This window comes from Lepisma saccharinum, chromosome 4 (assembly GCF_977018435.1).
Source record: "Lepisma saccharinum chromosome 4, izLepSacc3.1, whole genome shotgun sequence".
Classification (NCBI taxonomy): domain Eukaryota; kingdom Metazoa; phylum Arthropoda; class Insecta; order Zygentoma; family Lepismatidae; genus Lepisma; species Lepisma saccharinum.
In genome coordinates, this window is record NC_139232.1 from 113367320 (window position 1) to 113383220 (window position 15901).

Genomic DNA, 15901 nt, shown 5'->3' on the forward strand with positions numbered 1-15901 from the left:
GTAGTACAGGCACCAAGGGTGCAAAATATAATCATTAACCTCCAGGAGAGTGATTCGGAAATGAGTGAAATCAGTGACACGGAGACCCATGGGCGTCCGGGAGGGAAGCAAGAGGGGGCGTGACCCCCCTGGAAAATGAAAGTCAACGAAACATTATATATTTTTCACATATAATTTCATTACAGCCACAATAATATGTGTTAATTATTGCATGAATATGATATTCAAATTTAAGCAATGTTTTTGAGGGAACAACACTATTATGGAGGAAAATGTTCCTTGCTTGCCCCCCTCCTGGAAAAAAAACACCTTCCTTGCCCCTCCCTGGAAAAAATCCTGCGGACGTCCATGCGGAGACCGAGGAAGAAGACGAGAGCGGTGATGAATAAATAAATACCTTCAAGGTATGGGTTTCTCGTATATGCTACAGTGATATGATATTATAATCCTGTGTAGAAATATGCACTATATTATTTCACTGTACTCATATATACCGTGCATGCATTATCAAAAATAATGGACACATCGCGAATTTTCTGTCCTTCCCTTGAGCTAGCAATTAGTTTGGCAACAGCGCAGTAGCACTGGCTGGGTATTGGCCGAACTCATGTTCCTTCTAAAAGCGTGCGTCGTATAGTGCAGTTTGAATCCATCAGCACGCGCTTTGTCTGCAAGGAGCAGACGATTTTCACGGAACAAACCAGCATCCTGGCCCGTGCGTTTGGTGAATCTCGTTCTTGCACGAAACGCACGGAATGCGACTTTTGGGACAGCATAATGAAACTCACGAAACGCACGGAAGCACTTATGGAACGGCCAGTTACCATAAATCGTTTAACGCGTTAAACTCGTGCGACTTTCGGAACGGGCCCGTCATCTGACGTCAGAACACAAGGTAGCAAAACTGTTGTGCGACAAGGAAGACCCCCCCCCCCCCACTACATACGGCTCTAGTCTGTGGCTCAGACAGCCTGAAGGCTTAACAATATTAATTGACGCTGTATAAAATCTACATGCATGGAAGGCAGATTGAAGAAGAAAACGAAAGAAGGTGCCGTCACCGGTCGGATCTCTTGCGCAGATCAGATCATTCGTTGTTAATTTTGATTACGAATATTTTACTAAACTGGCACATAATGAGTGAATTAGTGTGGGGAATAAAAAACGGAGATTTAGATCAAGTTAAAGATATTATCGAGAAAAAGGTGAGTGCATGTTGAGCTTTGCTGAATGTTGCTTTAAAAAATTACCACATCCGGTGGCTATTTGCTACAATCTTAGGTATTTATGTTTTGGTAGGGTGGTAATCAGTTTATTCCGCATGGTATATGTGCATATCAGAAGTTGGCCCTCATTTTTCGAAAACTTAGACGTAATCTTGAACTCTCATATGGGGCGAATCACCGTTTATAGTTTGGATCCAGTTTTAGTGGCAATAACTTACAGTGATTCACATAAATATTCGGACATGCGAAGCTTTCATTTTAACGCACGTTACACACATTTTAAACGAACCAACATTGTAAATAAAATGTCGTTAATATTATCGACGAGGTAACAGTTTCATAGATCGGAGACACATTAAAATCAAATATTTTGTGTATCGTATGGTTCGTACTTACCAATTGTGTATTGCGGAACATAGTTCAAGGTGCCATTATGCTTTTCACACGAAAACAAACAGTTTTTCTACTAAAATAACGCATTTTTCTTAGTGCTACCGAACGCACGTAACTGTGCTATATCGCTTACTTTGCAAATGATATCGCTTCTTTTGTTTTCAAATATCATTGTTTCCAACCATCTTCACCACAAAATACCTACTATCGTGTTCGTCGTGTGCAAATTGTACATTATGCACGGGTAGCTGACGGATAGCCCCACAAACCATTTCCGATAAGGTTAGGTTAGGCAAGCATTGTTAAAAGAAAAAGGTATTGGAAATACTGACATGATTGCCCGGTCAAATAGATACCACAATGAAAGAGAATACCTCGGGCTCGGGTACCCTTTTCTACACCCTCGATTTTTCGCACATTTCAAATATTCTCGTTACGAAAATTAGTTCTTCATAAGAAACGATGTTTCTAAATAGCGCGGAAAGTAATTTTTTAGATCTACGTGCTAGGAAACTTACGTTTTTCAATATTTAGATTCCTTATGTAACGTCGAAACGGTTTTGCAGGGATTTCATCATGGCGCATCTTGGATTCATGTCACAGGCGCACGTCTGAACATTTTCTTCTTCTTCTTATCTTTGACTTGTGCAATGGGATAATTTGCAATTTTTTCTTGTTATGAATGACTTGTGCAATGGGATAATTTGCGATTTCAATATATTATTTATGTAATTTATTGGCGGATTGGATATTTGAGACATTGCAATTGTTTTGTGCGACTTTAGACATTGGAATTGATTTGTGTGACATTGAATTAAGACAAAAGGACTAAAAATGAACACACGTTCAACGGATGAAGGACATAGAGGACTTTGTTCGACGGGACATTGTACTTGACTTACAGGGAGATGGTCTGCTGCCCCACGAACCATTGGCGCTAGCCCCACGAACCATTGGCGCTAGCCCCACGAACCATTGGCGCTAGCCCCACGAACCATTGACGCTAGCCCCACGAACCATTGGCGCTAGCCCCACGAACCATTGGCGCTAGCTCCACGAACCATTGGCGCTCAACGGATGAAGGACATAGAGGACTTTGTTCGACGGGACATTGTACTTGACTTACAGGGAGATGGTCTGCTGCCCCACGAACCATTGGCGCTAGCCCCACGAACCATTGGCGCGTGGATAGGTTAGTTCAGTTAGGTTGAGATCGATAGTTAAAATTTGGTGTTGTGTTAGTATCACGATCTAGAAATTGGAAATAATTGCGAACCATTTCAAACGACAAAATTTCAACTTTAAACGGCTGTACAGTCGTAAATACTTCTTTCCGCGCTCCAATTTTTTTTTATTCACAAATAGGATCAAATAATGTCCATAATGAAAAAAAAAATATTCAAAATTCGAGGGTGTAGAATAGGGTACCCGACCCAATACCTCGACTAACGTTGGAAACCTTAGAGAAACTCATTTCCATAAGTAGTTTCGATACTAGTTTACTATCCTTCGGACAGATTTCTTCATTTCTACAGAAGAAACTACTTACCGTAATAAGTTCCTGTAGTATTGTCTAACATCTGGAAGGTGTTTTGAGTGATGTGGGAATGTTTCATAGCTGAAATTCAACCATTGACGCATAGCCCCACGAACCATTCATACATAGCCCCACAAACCATTTCCGGTAAGGTTAGGTTAGGTAGGGTCACAATAGGTTCCAATAGTTAAAAATTGGTTTCGAAAAAAATATGCGTAGCCCCACAAACCATTTGCGGAAACGTACGTTCTTCATTTACAAAAACACTTTTTTTTAAAAAAAAATGATACAAAAAAACGTGAATACACGTTAAAAAATGATCCGCGAAGCAGATAGGTAAGTACAAATGTCAAAAATTGACGAAACTCAGAAGTTATAGGTGTCCGAAGGATAGTAAACATTTACCGTAGTTTCTTCTGTAAAAATTAAGAAATGTGTCTCCGATGTATGAAACTGTTACCAATCAGTTTATTCCGCATAGTATATGTGCATATCAGAAGTTGGCCCTCATTTTTGGAAAACTTAGACGTAATCTTGAACTCTCACATGGGGCGAATCACCGTTTATAGTTTGGACCCAGTTTTAGTGGCAATAACTTAGTGATTCACATAAATATTCGGACATGCGAAGCTTTCATTTTAACACACGTTACACACATTTTAAACGAACCAACATTGTAAATAAAATGTTGTTAATATTATGGACGTGTAATACAACTTAGACCAACTATAGAGAAATAAAATGAAATGGTAAATTTCTCATATCGGACAAACGGATTTCTTCAAATTTACAGGAGAAATTACGTACCGAATCCAGTTTCTTTATACTTGTGGAAGTTCGGGGAAGTGTTTTCTCGCATAGTTCATTGAATTTTGCCGGTAAATCATTTATTTTTCGATATAAATGTGTGACCGATGCACGAAAGCTCTTGCATCCATTTACTTCCAGGTGGATGTAGCCTGTGTGTGATGACGTAATCCCGGTCAGTGTTTCCAAACACGTGTTTTTGTACCTGAAGAAGGTACGTTTCCGCAATTGGTTCGCAGGGCTGTGTGTCAATAGTTCGTGGGGCTATGTGAGAATGGCATGTGGGGCTACGCATACTTTTTTCGGAACCAATTTTTAACTATTGTAACCTATACGTGACCCTACCTAACCTAACCTTACCAGAAATGGTTCGTGGGGCTATGCATCAATGGTTTGTGGGGCTACATAGGTATTTTTGGGTGCAGTGGGGTGGAAACACTGCATGCCGAATACGGTAGTGAAACTGTGACCGCCATATTGCGTGTTACCGAAGGCAAAAAGAAACGAAGAAAACTTACTCGATATGTTGCAAATAGAGGTTATTTCCGTGAAATAAGCGAAATGCCACCTTAAGTAATGTTTCTCAATGCAGAATACATAAGTACGAATATTCAAATTAAATGAACTAGCAAATTTCAGCCATTTGTCCGATACGAGAAATTTACCGGCTGCGACTATTTTCACCAGGTTCTGAGAACACTGTATGTAGCTATTTTCAGTAGCAAAAGTAATTACTTGAATCAAACCATAACATTGTGTTTTGTCTTATTTTATTACATTCATTGGCAGTGTTGTTGAACTTACTGCTAAGAAGTTATTTAGGTAACAGTTCGTTATATCAGAGACACATTTCTTCATTTTTGCAGAAGGTTACCATTATTTAAAATTAAAATGGGTGCGACTACTTCTGTCAATAGGTAGTGAGAATAGCAGAAAGTGCTGAAGACCAGAAATTACATAATCAGGTGTTCGGAGGTATTTACAGAGGTAATTTTAATGCTAATAGCTGTAAACCTGACATGCCTCACCTAACAGTAGGAGTATTTAGGAACGTAATATCCCTCCATACTTATTTCACGTGACATATTAGCAGCACCGGTCCTTATCAGAACACCTTGCAGTATTTTTCCAACTCCATAACATGCAGAAAAAAAGTACTCTTCTCCTGCACGAAAGTAAATGCACACCGATGTAGGCTTCTACACATACAACTAAAGAATAGTACAACCATCCATGTAACAGGGCAGGTTGTAGATCATTCTCATGCGCAGCTTAAAATCTGGTGAAAATAGCTGAAAAGCTAGCTTCAACCCCTGGTGAAGGTAGTCACTCCAAAAAAATAAATAGTTAATAACTGAAAAAAAAAGAAAGTGTTAATTCATTGCAGCAAACCTTTCTGCTTGATAACTTCTTTCATGGGGTCGAAGAGCATGATACTCAACTGGGCAATGTCTGTATTCAGACCAAGAGAGAAGCCTAAAACTGCAAGAAAATAAAAAATTTTAGCCCCATGTATCCGATGTTGGGTTAATGATTTTCACAAGTTTGATGTAAGTGTTTTAGAATACTGGAAATGATTGTGAAGTGAGTTTGAACCTTTGAAAAAGTAATTTTCACAGTTAAGAGCTTCACTAAGTACTATTTAATGAAGAAATTATCATTTGAGATGTAGCTTACGTGAGCATCCATTCTTCCCTTTGAGCAGATTTTGACTTAGTCATGCCAGACATGAACTATTTTTGGTTTTTAAGGCTCGAAGAGGGTTTCATGTTTGAGACTAGATGTCACGTGATCAGGTGTTGAAAGCATTTAGGGATGTTAGAAACTAATGGATGCTCACAAACAAATACAGACCTAGGAATGTACGGGAGGTAAAAATCGTTCTCTAGAAAACATGCAGTAGCCTCTGAAGCATGTGTTAACAGACATAAATAGAAATTAAACCATATACAAACTGCATCTATACTACGATTAATTGGGAATTAAACATTCATTCACCAAGTATGATTTTGTGCTTTAGATCATTAGCATTATATTGGTAGAATATGATACTATAGGTACCTGATCACCTGAGTGTCAGCACTGCTGTGCAAATTTCCCTTCAAAATTACCATGTTCCTTGTTCATCGTGTTTATATAAAATCAATTTTCTCCACTCAATCTGATGTTGTGCATCCCAAAATTAGCATGTTACCATTAACTTAACTTGACTCTTGTATATTTTTATCATGTAATTGTTTATTTTGCTTCTGCCATTTTATTCTTCAAATATCTCATCTGCCAACATTAAACTTACACTCATCCACAAAAATAACACTCCCTCACCTGTATTTGTCCTTTCTCATCTGTTCTTGCATGAACTGCAGACCTTCCTTCCTTTTTACAACAGAAAGAGGATTGTTTAGGACCATTGCTCCATGACAGACAGCTTAGATGCAGTTAGACCACTATTTTCACACACTCAATATCTGCTCGAAGTTGCATGGCCGCCTTTGGAGCATGTAGTTTGGGTTTTTCTCCTTTTTTTTTTTTTTTGTAACAGTCCGTTCATCTCATTTACCTATTTATCTTGGATGCATTTATCCTGTTTTTCATGTTCTGACATATTATTATGACAGCTGTGGTACTCTTACACATATTTAACATTTGTGCAATTTAATTGTACCAGCCACCATTTACCAATTTACATGAACCTATATTTTGATTTATAGAACCTATTTTAGGAGCCTAAGAGCACACTTTTTAGAACCTAAAATTCTGAGGTGTAGCTATGAGTATACCTCGCATTTTAGGTTTTTAACCTATTTTTTTCCTTCGCAGGTAATTAAGAAATAACAGGTGATGTCAATGTTTCATTAAAAAAAACAACAACAACTGATGAAATTTTATAGAGCCTAAAATGACTTATTTTGCTTGTTAGAACCTATTGTAAGTTTATATGCCTAAATCAAACTTATTTTTCTTGTAGTTTATGGTTATTACAAGCATAAAAAAACAGTTTTTCATTGTGACGTTTCAGGAGAACATCAGACATTTATTTTCATTTTGAGTAAAGATACAGTTATAACAATGGTTAGCAATTTTTTAAACAAAGAGAATCCATTATATAATGGATGTTGTCAATGTTGCATTGTTGTAATATAGCAACCTAACTGTGAAAAGAAGTAGTTTGTTTTATTTTTATTTGAGATAAAAAAAATTGATAACATTATTTTTTATTTAAAATTATGAATCCCAAATATCATCAGGTAATTCAAAGTCGTCATTGTTTTCACAAAGTCTCTTGATGTTTTCTGTTACATTAAATTTTAAAGATGGTGGCTTAGTCAATTTGTGAAAGAGAAAACTCCATATTGGATCTATGTTACCATTTTCATTATTTAATTTATTCCAGTGTTCTTCTGCAATGAATGAAGCTTTCCAGACGTTCAACTCTATGTTTCCCGTCAATCTTTTTAATCAAATGCTTCTCTTCGATGATGTGAGCAGACAAACCTGTTCTTGGGTTTAGATTTATAATGTCCAAATAGTGTTCGTGCCATCTTATTGCCATTTTCCTTGCTGTTTGTCCTACATAATCCTTTGAACATGAACAACTTATCTTATATATTCCTGTGGTTTCCACATCTGGTAGAGAGTGTCTAATTTTGAATTCATTAAATGTACATTCCAAACTTCTTTGTAATCTAAAAACAATTTTGAAATTAGATTCTACAATGCAAGCAATGCGTAAATACAAGAAAAGCAACATATCAAACTTTTTTTTTTTAAAAAAAAACCATCTTAAATATTGTTACAACTGTTTTGGAGGCCAAACACATTTACTTATCACCTCCCAGTTGCATCACTAAAAGTTCTGGGTTTGAATCATTGTCAGGACATAGGTGTTCTGATTGTTCAATTCTGATGCACATGTATTTACTGCTTTTTTTTGGGTACAGAATCATGTTTTTCGATTCTGCTGCTGTATACTTTGTGTGAACGTGTTAGAAGGGGAAAGTTTTAGGTTTATACTTAGTATCCTAGATACTAAGAGTGTAACTGTTTGTACATTTTAAGTAGGTTTAGGATTGTAGATTTCACTGCCTGAATTAGCATTTCCACACATTCCTTCATTCCCTGCATGTGTACACAGTGTTCTCTTTGTCCTTTATAATTTGTGAGTTCTTTCATCAATTTCATGTAATCACCATTGATCCTCATCTTCATGATTAGTGAAGTGGCAAAAAAAGTGACATAGAGAGAGAAAAACTATACAAACAGAAACATTGATATTTCAAATTTTGTTTTTCCTTTTAAATATGTCATAAATTTTCTACTATAACATAATTTATCTATTTCAGGAAATTGATTTGAATCAGGAAATAGATGGACGACCTCCTATTAATTACGCAGCTGATTATGGCCAGGAAGATGTCATTCAGTATCTCATATCGAAAGGAGCAAACGTGAATGTAAATATTTATCCTTTTTTTTTATTTGTATTAATCATTATCACACTATTCTTAAGCTAGCTTAATTTACATTGTTGTTGACCATGAATCCTTCATTTATTACAAAAATGAAAATATGTAATCAGTGCCCCATGACCCCAGTGAAGCATAATATTTTTCTTGGTTGTACTGTCTTCCATTTAAAATCTCTTTAACGAAGGTTTTCCATGTTCCAATGTGTTGAATGAAAAGAAGCATTTAAGATGTTCCAAGTTTTAACAATATTTCTTATTTGATCTCTCCCTCCACCCACTTTAATGTAGTTTACAAAATCACTCTGTCTGCACCCAAAATCAATACATGGCGGGACAGAGGTACCACCACAGCTTGTATCGTGGAAGAGGTAATGTGTAGCCTCAGACAAGACAAATGATATGGTTTCTAGTACTGTTGGTATGTTATAAGCACGAAATATCAGATATTTCATGTGAGTTGGACAACAATACTGATATCATATCCTCCAATCACAAAAGCACCCAGCAGTAGATTGACTTTTCGCTCCATATTGGCAGCACCAGGGTTCCAAGTACACTGGCTGAAAAAGTATCAATAACAAAAGAATCGCTTATTTTGATGCGGAGCTGCAAGAAAATATGATCGAAATTTGTAACATGATTCCAGTTTAAATTCCAACAATGGAGCAGTTCCGCCAACTTTGATTTGTTTGAAGGAAGGAAAAGGGTTAAATGGAAAATTTAAAGGAAAACATTACAAGTGAGCACCCTGGAAAACCAGGATGTCTGGCAACCCTGGTTCATTTGCATGGAAATGACCTGGATGCAGGACTGGACTTTGTTAAGCAAATACGATATTAGGAATATGAGAAAGGATTTTGCTCTGTATTGTGGACACTTTTGGATTCCTTAGTTTTGTCATTTGTTTGTATTTTAGTGTCATTGTCTGTACCTGTACACATTGTCACCTTTTTACATGCTTCAAATGATATTCATCATGTTTTGCCTGAATTTTTTTGAAGTTTGCATAAAGTGCAGTGAATTGGTGAAAACTAACCTATGCAAGAAAAATCCTTCTGCAACCATTTTGTGTACACACATGTACGTGCAACCCCCCCCCCCCTGAAACACAACAGGTGCTTCTCCCTGAAGATTTTCCCATTGCTATCAAATTTTCCTTCTGGGAAGACTGAAATCTATTTCAGGACGAGGTTAAACACGTGTCAGTCATGTCTGTGCCAAACTGCAATAAATTAAATTAAGTTTGAATCAAACTGTCACCAGCTAGATTACAACAAATGACAGAATAGCACTTGAGGTAGTTTTTTTTTCTTTTGTAACCAAAGAAGTGTTATCACCAGTTTATATTGCATATTTGGAGCATTTTTCACGTTAAAGTGGAAAATTCTGTGTTATTCTGAAAAATATGTCATAATTTGCATTATTTCGCGATTCCGAAACACAAAAAACCCTGCATCCTTCACCTACCCAAATACATTTTAAACACTTTAATTTGCTTTCCTCAACTTTTCAGTGTTATCGTTAAAACGAAAACTTCACATCCCTATCAATACTATATAACTGCACCTATAAACAAAAACAACAAAAAAATCATTGATGCAACATTAATATTTTTTTCGTTAGGTTCAGTGAATGAGAAAATATGTGTGTGATACTCATGCAATAATTGATTCTTGTTTTTTATTATTGTAATTATTTTATAACTGCACCTAAATAAACAACAAAGGAATCTGTGGTATATTTCACAATGCAACTCTTTATTTCATTGTCTTTACTAGGCAAAGGACAAACATGGTATTAGTGCCTTGCTTGCAGCCATTTGGGAAGGGCACACAGGCTGTGTAAAACTCCTCCTGGAAAAGGTAAGCACACATCCTTTTCGAATATAGGAATTTTTCCAATACTATTTGCTGTGTGAAATTAGTTGTGATAAAACTGTACTAAATGATGCTTTAATTACTGTAAATATCTACCATTAAATTTGCCTTGTGAACATCTTTTGAGTAGCAATTTCATTGTTGTGTTATGAAAATGAAATTTTGGTGATAACGTGAATATATGACTTGACAAACTTTGTACATACTGTTCAAGGATTGAACATATATTTAACTTTTAACAATATTTTTTCATTATATTCAATGCAAATTCAAATGATTTTCATTTAATTTGACAAGATCGTTGTCATTTTTTTATGCATGTTGTGATTGTGATAATTACATCATGCCATGAACCTTTTCTTTTAAATTATTTTTGCATGTGTATCATTATTGTTAAATAGTGCCCTTTTGAATTGTTATATGTGATTGATATACGCAGCAACAGGATCTGTAGTCTAGGAGTGCCATGGGGTGCAATGTGTATTTAATTGAAAAACATCACAATGTATCGCACATTATCACAATATTTATTTAGCCTTATCCACAGTGACTCATTTATTGTTCTTGCCATCAGTTCTTGTTTACAGTAATGTTTCATTAATGCTTGAATAATTAATTTTTGCATGTTTTATAAGTATCCGAAGCAGATTTATGCCCTACATACATTAAAAATATAATGCTAATAGTTACGATCTCTAATATATGGTAATGCTGAGTAAGGAAAATATAGCTAATTAAGAAGACAGCAATAGAATAAAAAAAAATATATTCAAGTAATTTAACTATTTTTTATAACCGACTTATTATATAAATATATATAATTATATAAAATACATATTAAGTAAACTGCACATTACTGCTTTACAATTAATTGTCACTTAATAGTAATAGAAGGGGTGCGCAAGCATCCCACCATGCACCGCTGGCACCACCTACATATGTGACAGAAGAAATGTAGCTGGGTTTTTTGAAGGGCCTATATAAAGAGCCTTGTTGGCAGTTTTTCCATTTATAGGGCAATAAGGAGTGGTTTTCCTTTGAAAGACTTAGATAATTTTTGAGTAATGGCTAGTCTCTGGAAATGCACAGACATATATTTAGTAGGAAAGCTATTAAACTTATTTTAATTGATAGAACCATTTTTTCTATTTATTGATTACAATCAATGTGGGTTAGGAGGTAACAGCAGGGCATCAGAGGCTGAGCCAAAGTCACTTACAACTCAAGGTAGCACTTAATTGTGTTACATGTTGTTTTCTGAATTTTTGTTCTATATTTATTTGTCAAGTCATTTCTTCGTTTACATTGTTTGATGTACGGATGTATTAAAACTAATTCCATCAAAATATTTCAATTAACTTCAGCTGTTCAACACATGATCCTGTACATAATATTTTTGCTTAAAAACTACATTTTATATACAATTTTTGTGACAAATCATCGCGAAATGTTTAAACCTTTGCAAGTTGTCCAAGTAACCATATTTATCTTATAATTCTAAGAACTTCTGTTTCTTCAGTGATTGAAATTCTTTAATATTGTTGAAGTACTACACATACATCTCTTCCAGGAGCCAATAGTTATTAATTATAGTAGAATTGTATTATTAATTATTGCAAAAAGGAGGACTCTTTAATCTTGTGAGTTGTCCTCTGTGGCCGTGCGGTCTAAGGCATGGGTTCGAGTCCACCTGGGTTCAGTCTCTGGGTTCTCAACCTGTGTATAGGGCCGGTGGCAGGCAACCCATCATCGTGAGGAAATTGGGGAGGTACGAGTGAGTAGCATAACCTGGTCGCGGAAATCTCCTATGATGGCTGGGGGTTTGACGTGCTGACCACACGTCACCCCATTACCGGCTGAAGAACTCCACACCTCTAGGTAGGATTGTGGGAAGGAGACTGGCAGCCGGGAGATTAGGCCAAGGCCCTTCGAGGGCTGTTGCACCATGGGTTATTATATTTTACTTAATAGATTATCTGCAAATGTAACTAGTAATCCATTATTAATCAGTAATAACTATCAATTCATTACCAATACTATACAAATCATATGCACACCAATAAACATTCATTTCAGTTTTGTGACATATTCTTATTTACTGCATTAATGACTATATGGAACCAAATGGCTGTGGTGATCTGTCCTTAGAAAATGTTACAGGTTGAGAAATTTACTACAAGAAAACAGCAAACGTATATTTCACTTTACCTTTTGACATGCACAAATGTACTATGTAGAAGTACCTCACAGGTAATGAAATGTACTACTACATAGAGATTACCACAGAGGAAGTGAAGAATCTGTTGAAACTAGGTTGAATCAGTAGCTTAGTTAGTAGAACAGAACAGTGGCATGGTATGCCAGAAACCCAAGTCGAGTGTACATTTTTCACTATAATTTCTAAATATATTTCTTTTGTACATTCTTTATACACTAACAGTATGGAGTTTTGAATTACATCTCAAACCGTTTGTAGAAAAATTTGAATAAGTGAAATTATTGCAAAGTTCGGTTACGTAACCACTATGGTGTGGTCAAAAATTTACGCCAAAATATAGAAATATGTATAAATTGATTTATTTTAATACTCTGACGGATTACATATTTTAAGAAAGACATATGTGTAAAATTACAATGTTTAATTTTAAAGAAACTTTTTTTTGTAAAGGTAATTGCAATTGCTTATGTTAGTTCACGAAAGAAAATAACTTCAATATGAGACCACCAGAAACTGTTCTGATCATAAAAATGTTTCCCAAATCATGGCTATGATTATGAACTTTTATTGAACAATGATTTTAGAACCTTCAGAGCAGTATGAATATCGTTATGAATTCCTAACATGTGGCATAGTTGCAGGATGTGATGTATCAGCTTTTGTCTGTAGCCATAGTAATTATGGGATGAAAAATAATAATATAAGATATATTTTTCAAGTGTGTTGTATATTTTGCTTCTCTTTTTTCTTCTTTATATCAAGTTGAGAAGGACTAAAAACCAAGCATGTTAACTAATTGTACATAGGTTATGCATAATTTGGTTTGTTTGACATTTTGGTGGTTGTAGGTTGTCCATCTCGCTTTTCCTTTTCCTGCATGGCTGAATGTCGTACTCTAGGTTTCCGTTTCAATTGTTGAGCATTGACATGCTTATTGTTGCAGGGAGCTTCTAAAGACGGTACCACTCCGGATGGTACCAGTTACTTGGATGCGGCAGAAAAGGATGAGATCAGAGAACTGCTCAAGTGAACCAACATCAAACTAGAAACATATTTTTACATGGGGGAGAAAAACAGGGTGTGCGATGTGCCAGGTCTAGTCACAGGATGATGTCAAAAAGGGCACAGACTACAAATTAACACCAATGTCGGAATGAACCAGTATTCTGTGGTTGCGAGTGAGGGGTGTTTTTTCCGAGGTGGGGGGAAATGTATTTTTTAAGGAAGAACTATCGAGAGTCTGCTTTGTCATTGTGATTTATTATTGTGGTTATACCAAATGAGAAATCTATTGTGATTACGTTACTATTAATAATGGATGGTATTTTATTAAAAAGAAAATAGTAAATAAATTTTTCTACTAAGTGTTATCTTCCAGTAAGTGGTAAGGTAGTTGTGCCGAAATCAGTATAGAAATATTGTTTCTATGTACAGCATATAATTCCTGTTGGAAGCTCTTGAGTGGACATTTTGAATTGGATCGTGCCTGTTGTCGAGTTGGCCTTGTTGACTAGTTGTTGAGTCTAATGTTTATGTATTTCCTTCTCTGCGTTTGAATGTTGTTTGTTGATTATAGCTTATATTTTTCATGATAACAGCCAGTGTGGTATATTTTATTAGCGTAGTTTGCAAAGGAGAGGAGAATTGTAAGGTGGTGGATTTGCTCCCGGTATTTTTTTGCTTCATAATGAAGTTTATGGAAATGAAAAGTGCCTTTTGCAGTGATGGTAAGAGATCTGATTGAAATGATAGTGCAAATTTTGTAGCGGTATGGAAATTGGTAAACCTATTTGAATTTAAAGCTGTCTGTTTATATATGCAGTTATTATCTGATTGTGGAACTAATTTATTAGGGCAACAACATAATTCCTGTTTGTCAAATTGCATTTATGTGAAGAGAATTTATAGTTACTGCGCTCCTCTTTTTTTTGGGATGCATTACTTTTTTTAAAATAAATGTAATAACATGACTTATATGGAGATGTTTCTTTATTTCTTGGTGCCCTCAACATTCAGCAGATTGTAAAATGTAATGTAGAGTTTTGTTGCTATTCAGATATTTCACAAGACCTCCCCGATGGCGGAGTGGTAGCGTCGTCGCCTTGTAATCAAGGGGTCCCGGGTTCGGTACCCGGTGGAGGCACAAGTGGTTCGGATCCCACTTTAAACTGTAGGTCCAGTCCCGATTAGCCTTACTGTGCATAAAGTGGACTTAAAACATCACCAATTCAATCAGATATTTCACAAAAAAATTGTGCAACATTCAAGACATGGAATATTCAATGTGGTTTTTAAGAAATTTTCCAAGGGGGGGAGTTCTACTGACTGTAGAGACAGCATGAGGAGGTAGAGACAGGCTCGTCTTCCATCCCCCCCCCCAACCTCAAGAACATCTTGGTCAAAACACTCCCCCAGCTCACAGGTGCAACAAACCCAGGTGCAAGACCTGCCCCATACTCATCACCTCCCCACCCTCCTGATCCTCACAGCAGCAGGTGAGTTCACCCTTCACCCTAAGTGCACCTGCCACTCGTCCAACCTGATTTACACCCTCATCTGCCAAATCTGTGGCAACTTCTATCTACTGGGCCGAAACCCACCCCCTTGAACCTAAGGATCAATAATCACTGTTCCTCCACCCAAAACTCCGATTTCACAGTTGCCATCCATACCAACAGCCATAACACCACCTTTAATAACTGTTTTCGTGTGGCCATCATCCATCTTGTACCCCCCAACTCTGACATGTATTTCCGCAGGCGATGGGAAAGGGCCTATACAGAAAGTTGATCCATCTATGTGTGTCCGATTTGGACGTTTCACCTACTTTAGGAAAAACCACGGGACCACCAGCGGTTGCCCTCGATGTGAGCACCATGGGTCCTGGCAATAGCCCTGCACCGTAACTTCCATTGTAGCAGGCTCTGTTGAAGTACAGGAACGGGAATCTTGAGCCACTCCTCCTGGCAGGCTTTCCAGAGGCCACGGACAGTGGTGACACGAGATGCAAGTGCTCTTTCAATAGGCCAAACCCGCAAAAATCCATGGGACTGGCATCAGGTGACTTCGCTGGTATGTCCTGGAAGGGAATAGCCTGGATGCTGGTGTCTGCCACCATTTGTTGCAGAAATCTCTGTGTAGAACGAGATGTATGTGATGAGGCCTTATCCATATGCACACGGACCTGATTTATTGCATTTCCATACAAACTGGGCAGATCGTCTGTATAAATTGGTGTGAGGATATGTTGCTGATAAAATGCAGTTTTTTTTTTCAGTTTTTAGGCACCTGCCTAATCGTTAACTTGTCTTCATAGCAGTATCCCATGACAACCAGAAATCCCTTCGCGAAACTTGCTTTGCACCGACGGTTTTT

At 36.8% G+C, this 15901-nt stretch overlaps 1 protein-coding gene across 1 annotated transcript; it reads left to right on the forward strand.

The window, feature by feature from the left end:
- The first annotated feature begins 1013 nt into the window (after positions 1-1013).
- LOC145986787 (myotrophin) lies at positions 1014-14496 on the forward strand. The gene is made up of 4 exons (XM_083121208.1): positions 1014-1205; positions 8307-8417; positions 10210-10293; positions 13470-14496. Exons 1-4 carry the CDS (start codon positions 1014-1016, stop codon positions 13554-13556), a joined length of 474 nt encoding a protein of 157 aa, XP_082977334.1. The 3' UTR covers positions 13557-14496.
- The last annotated feature ends 1405 nt before the right edge of the window (positions 14497-15901 follow it).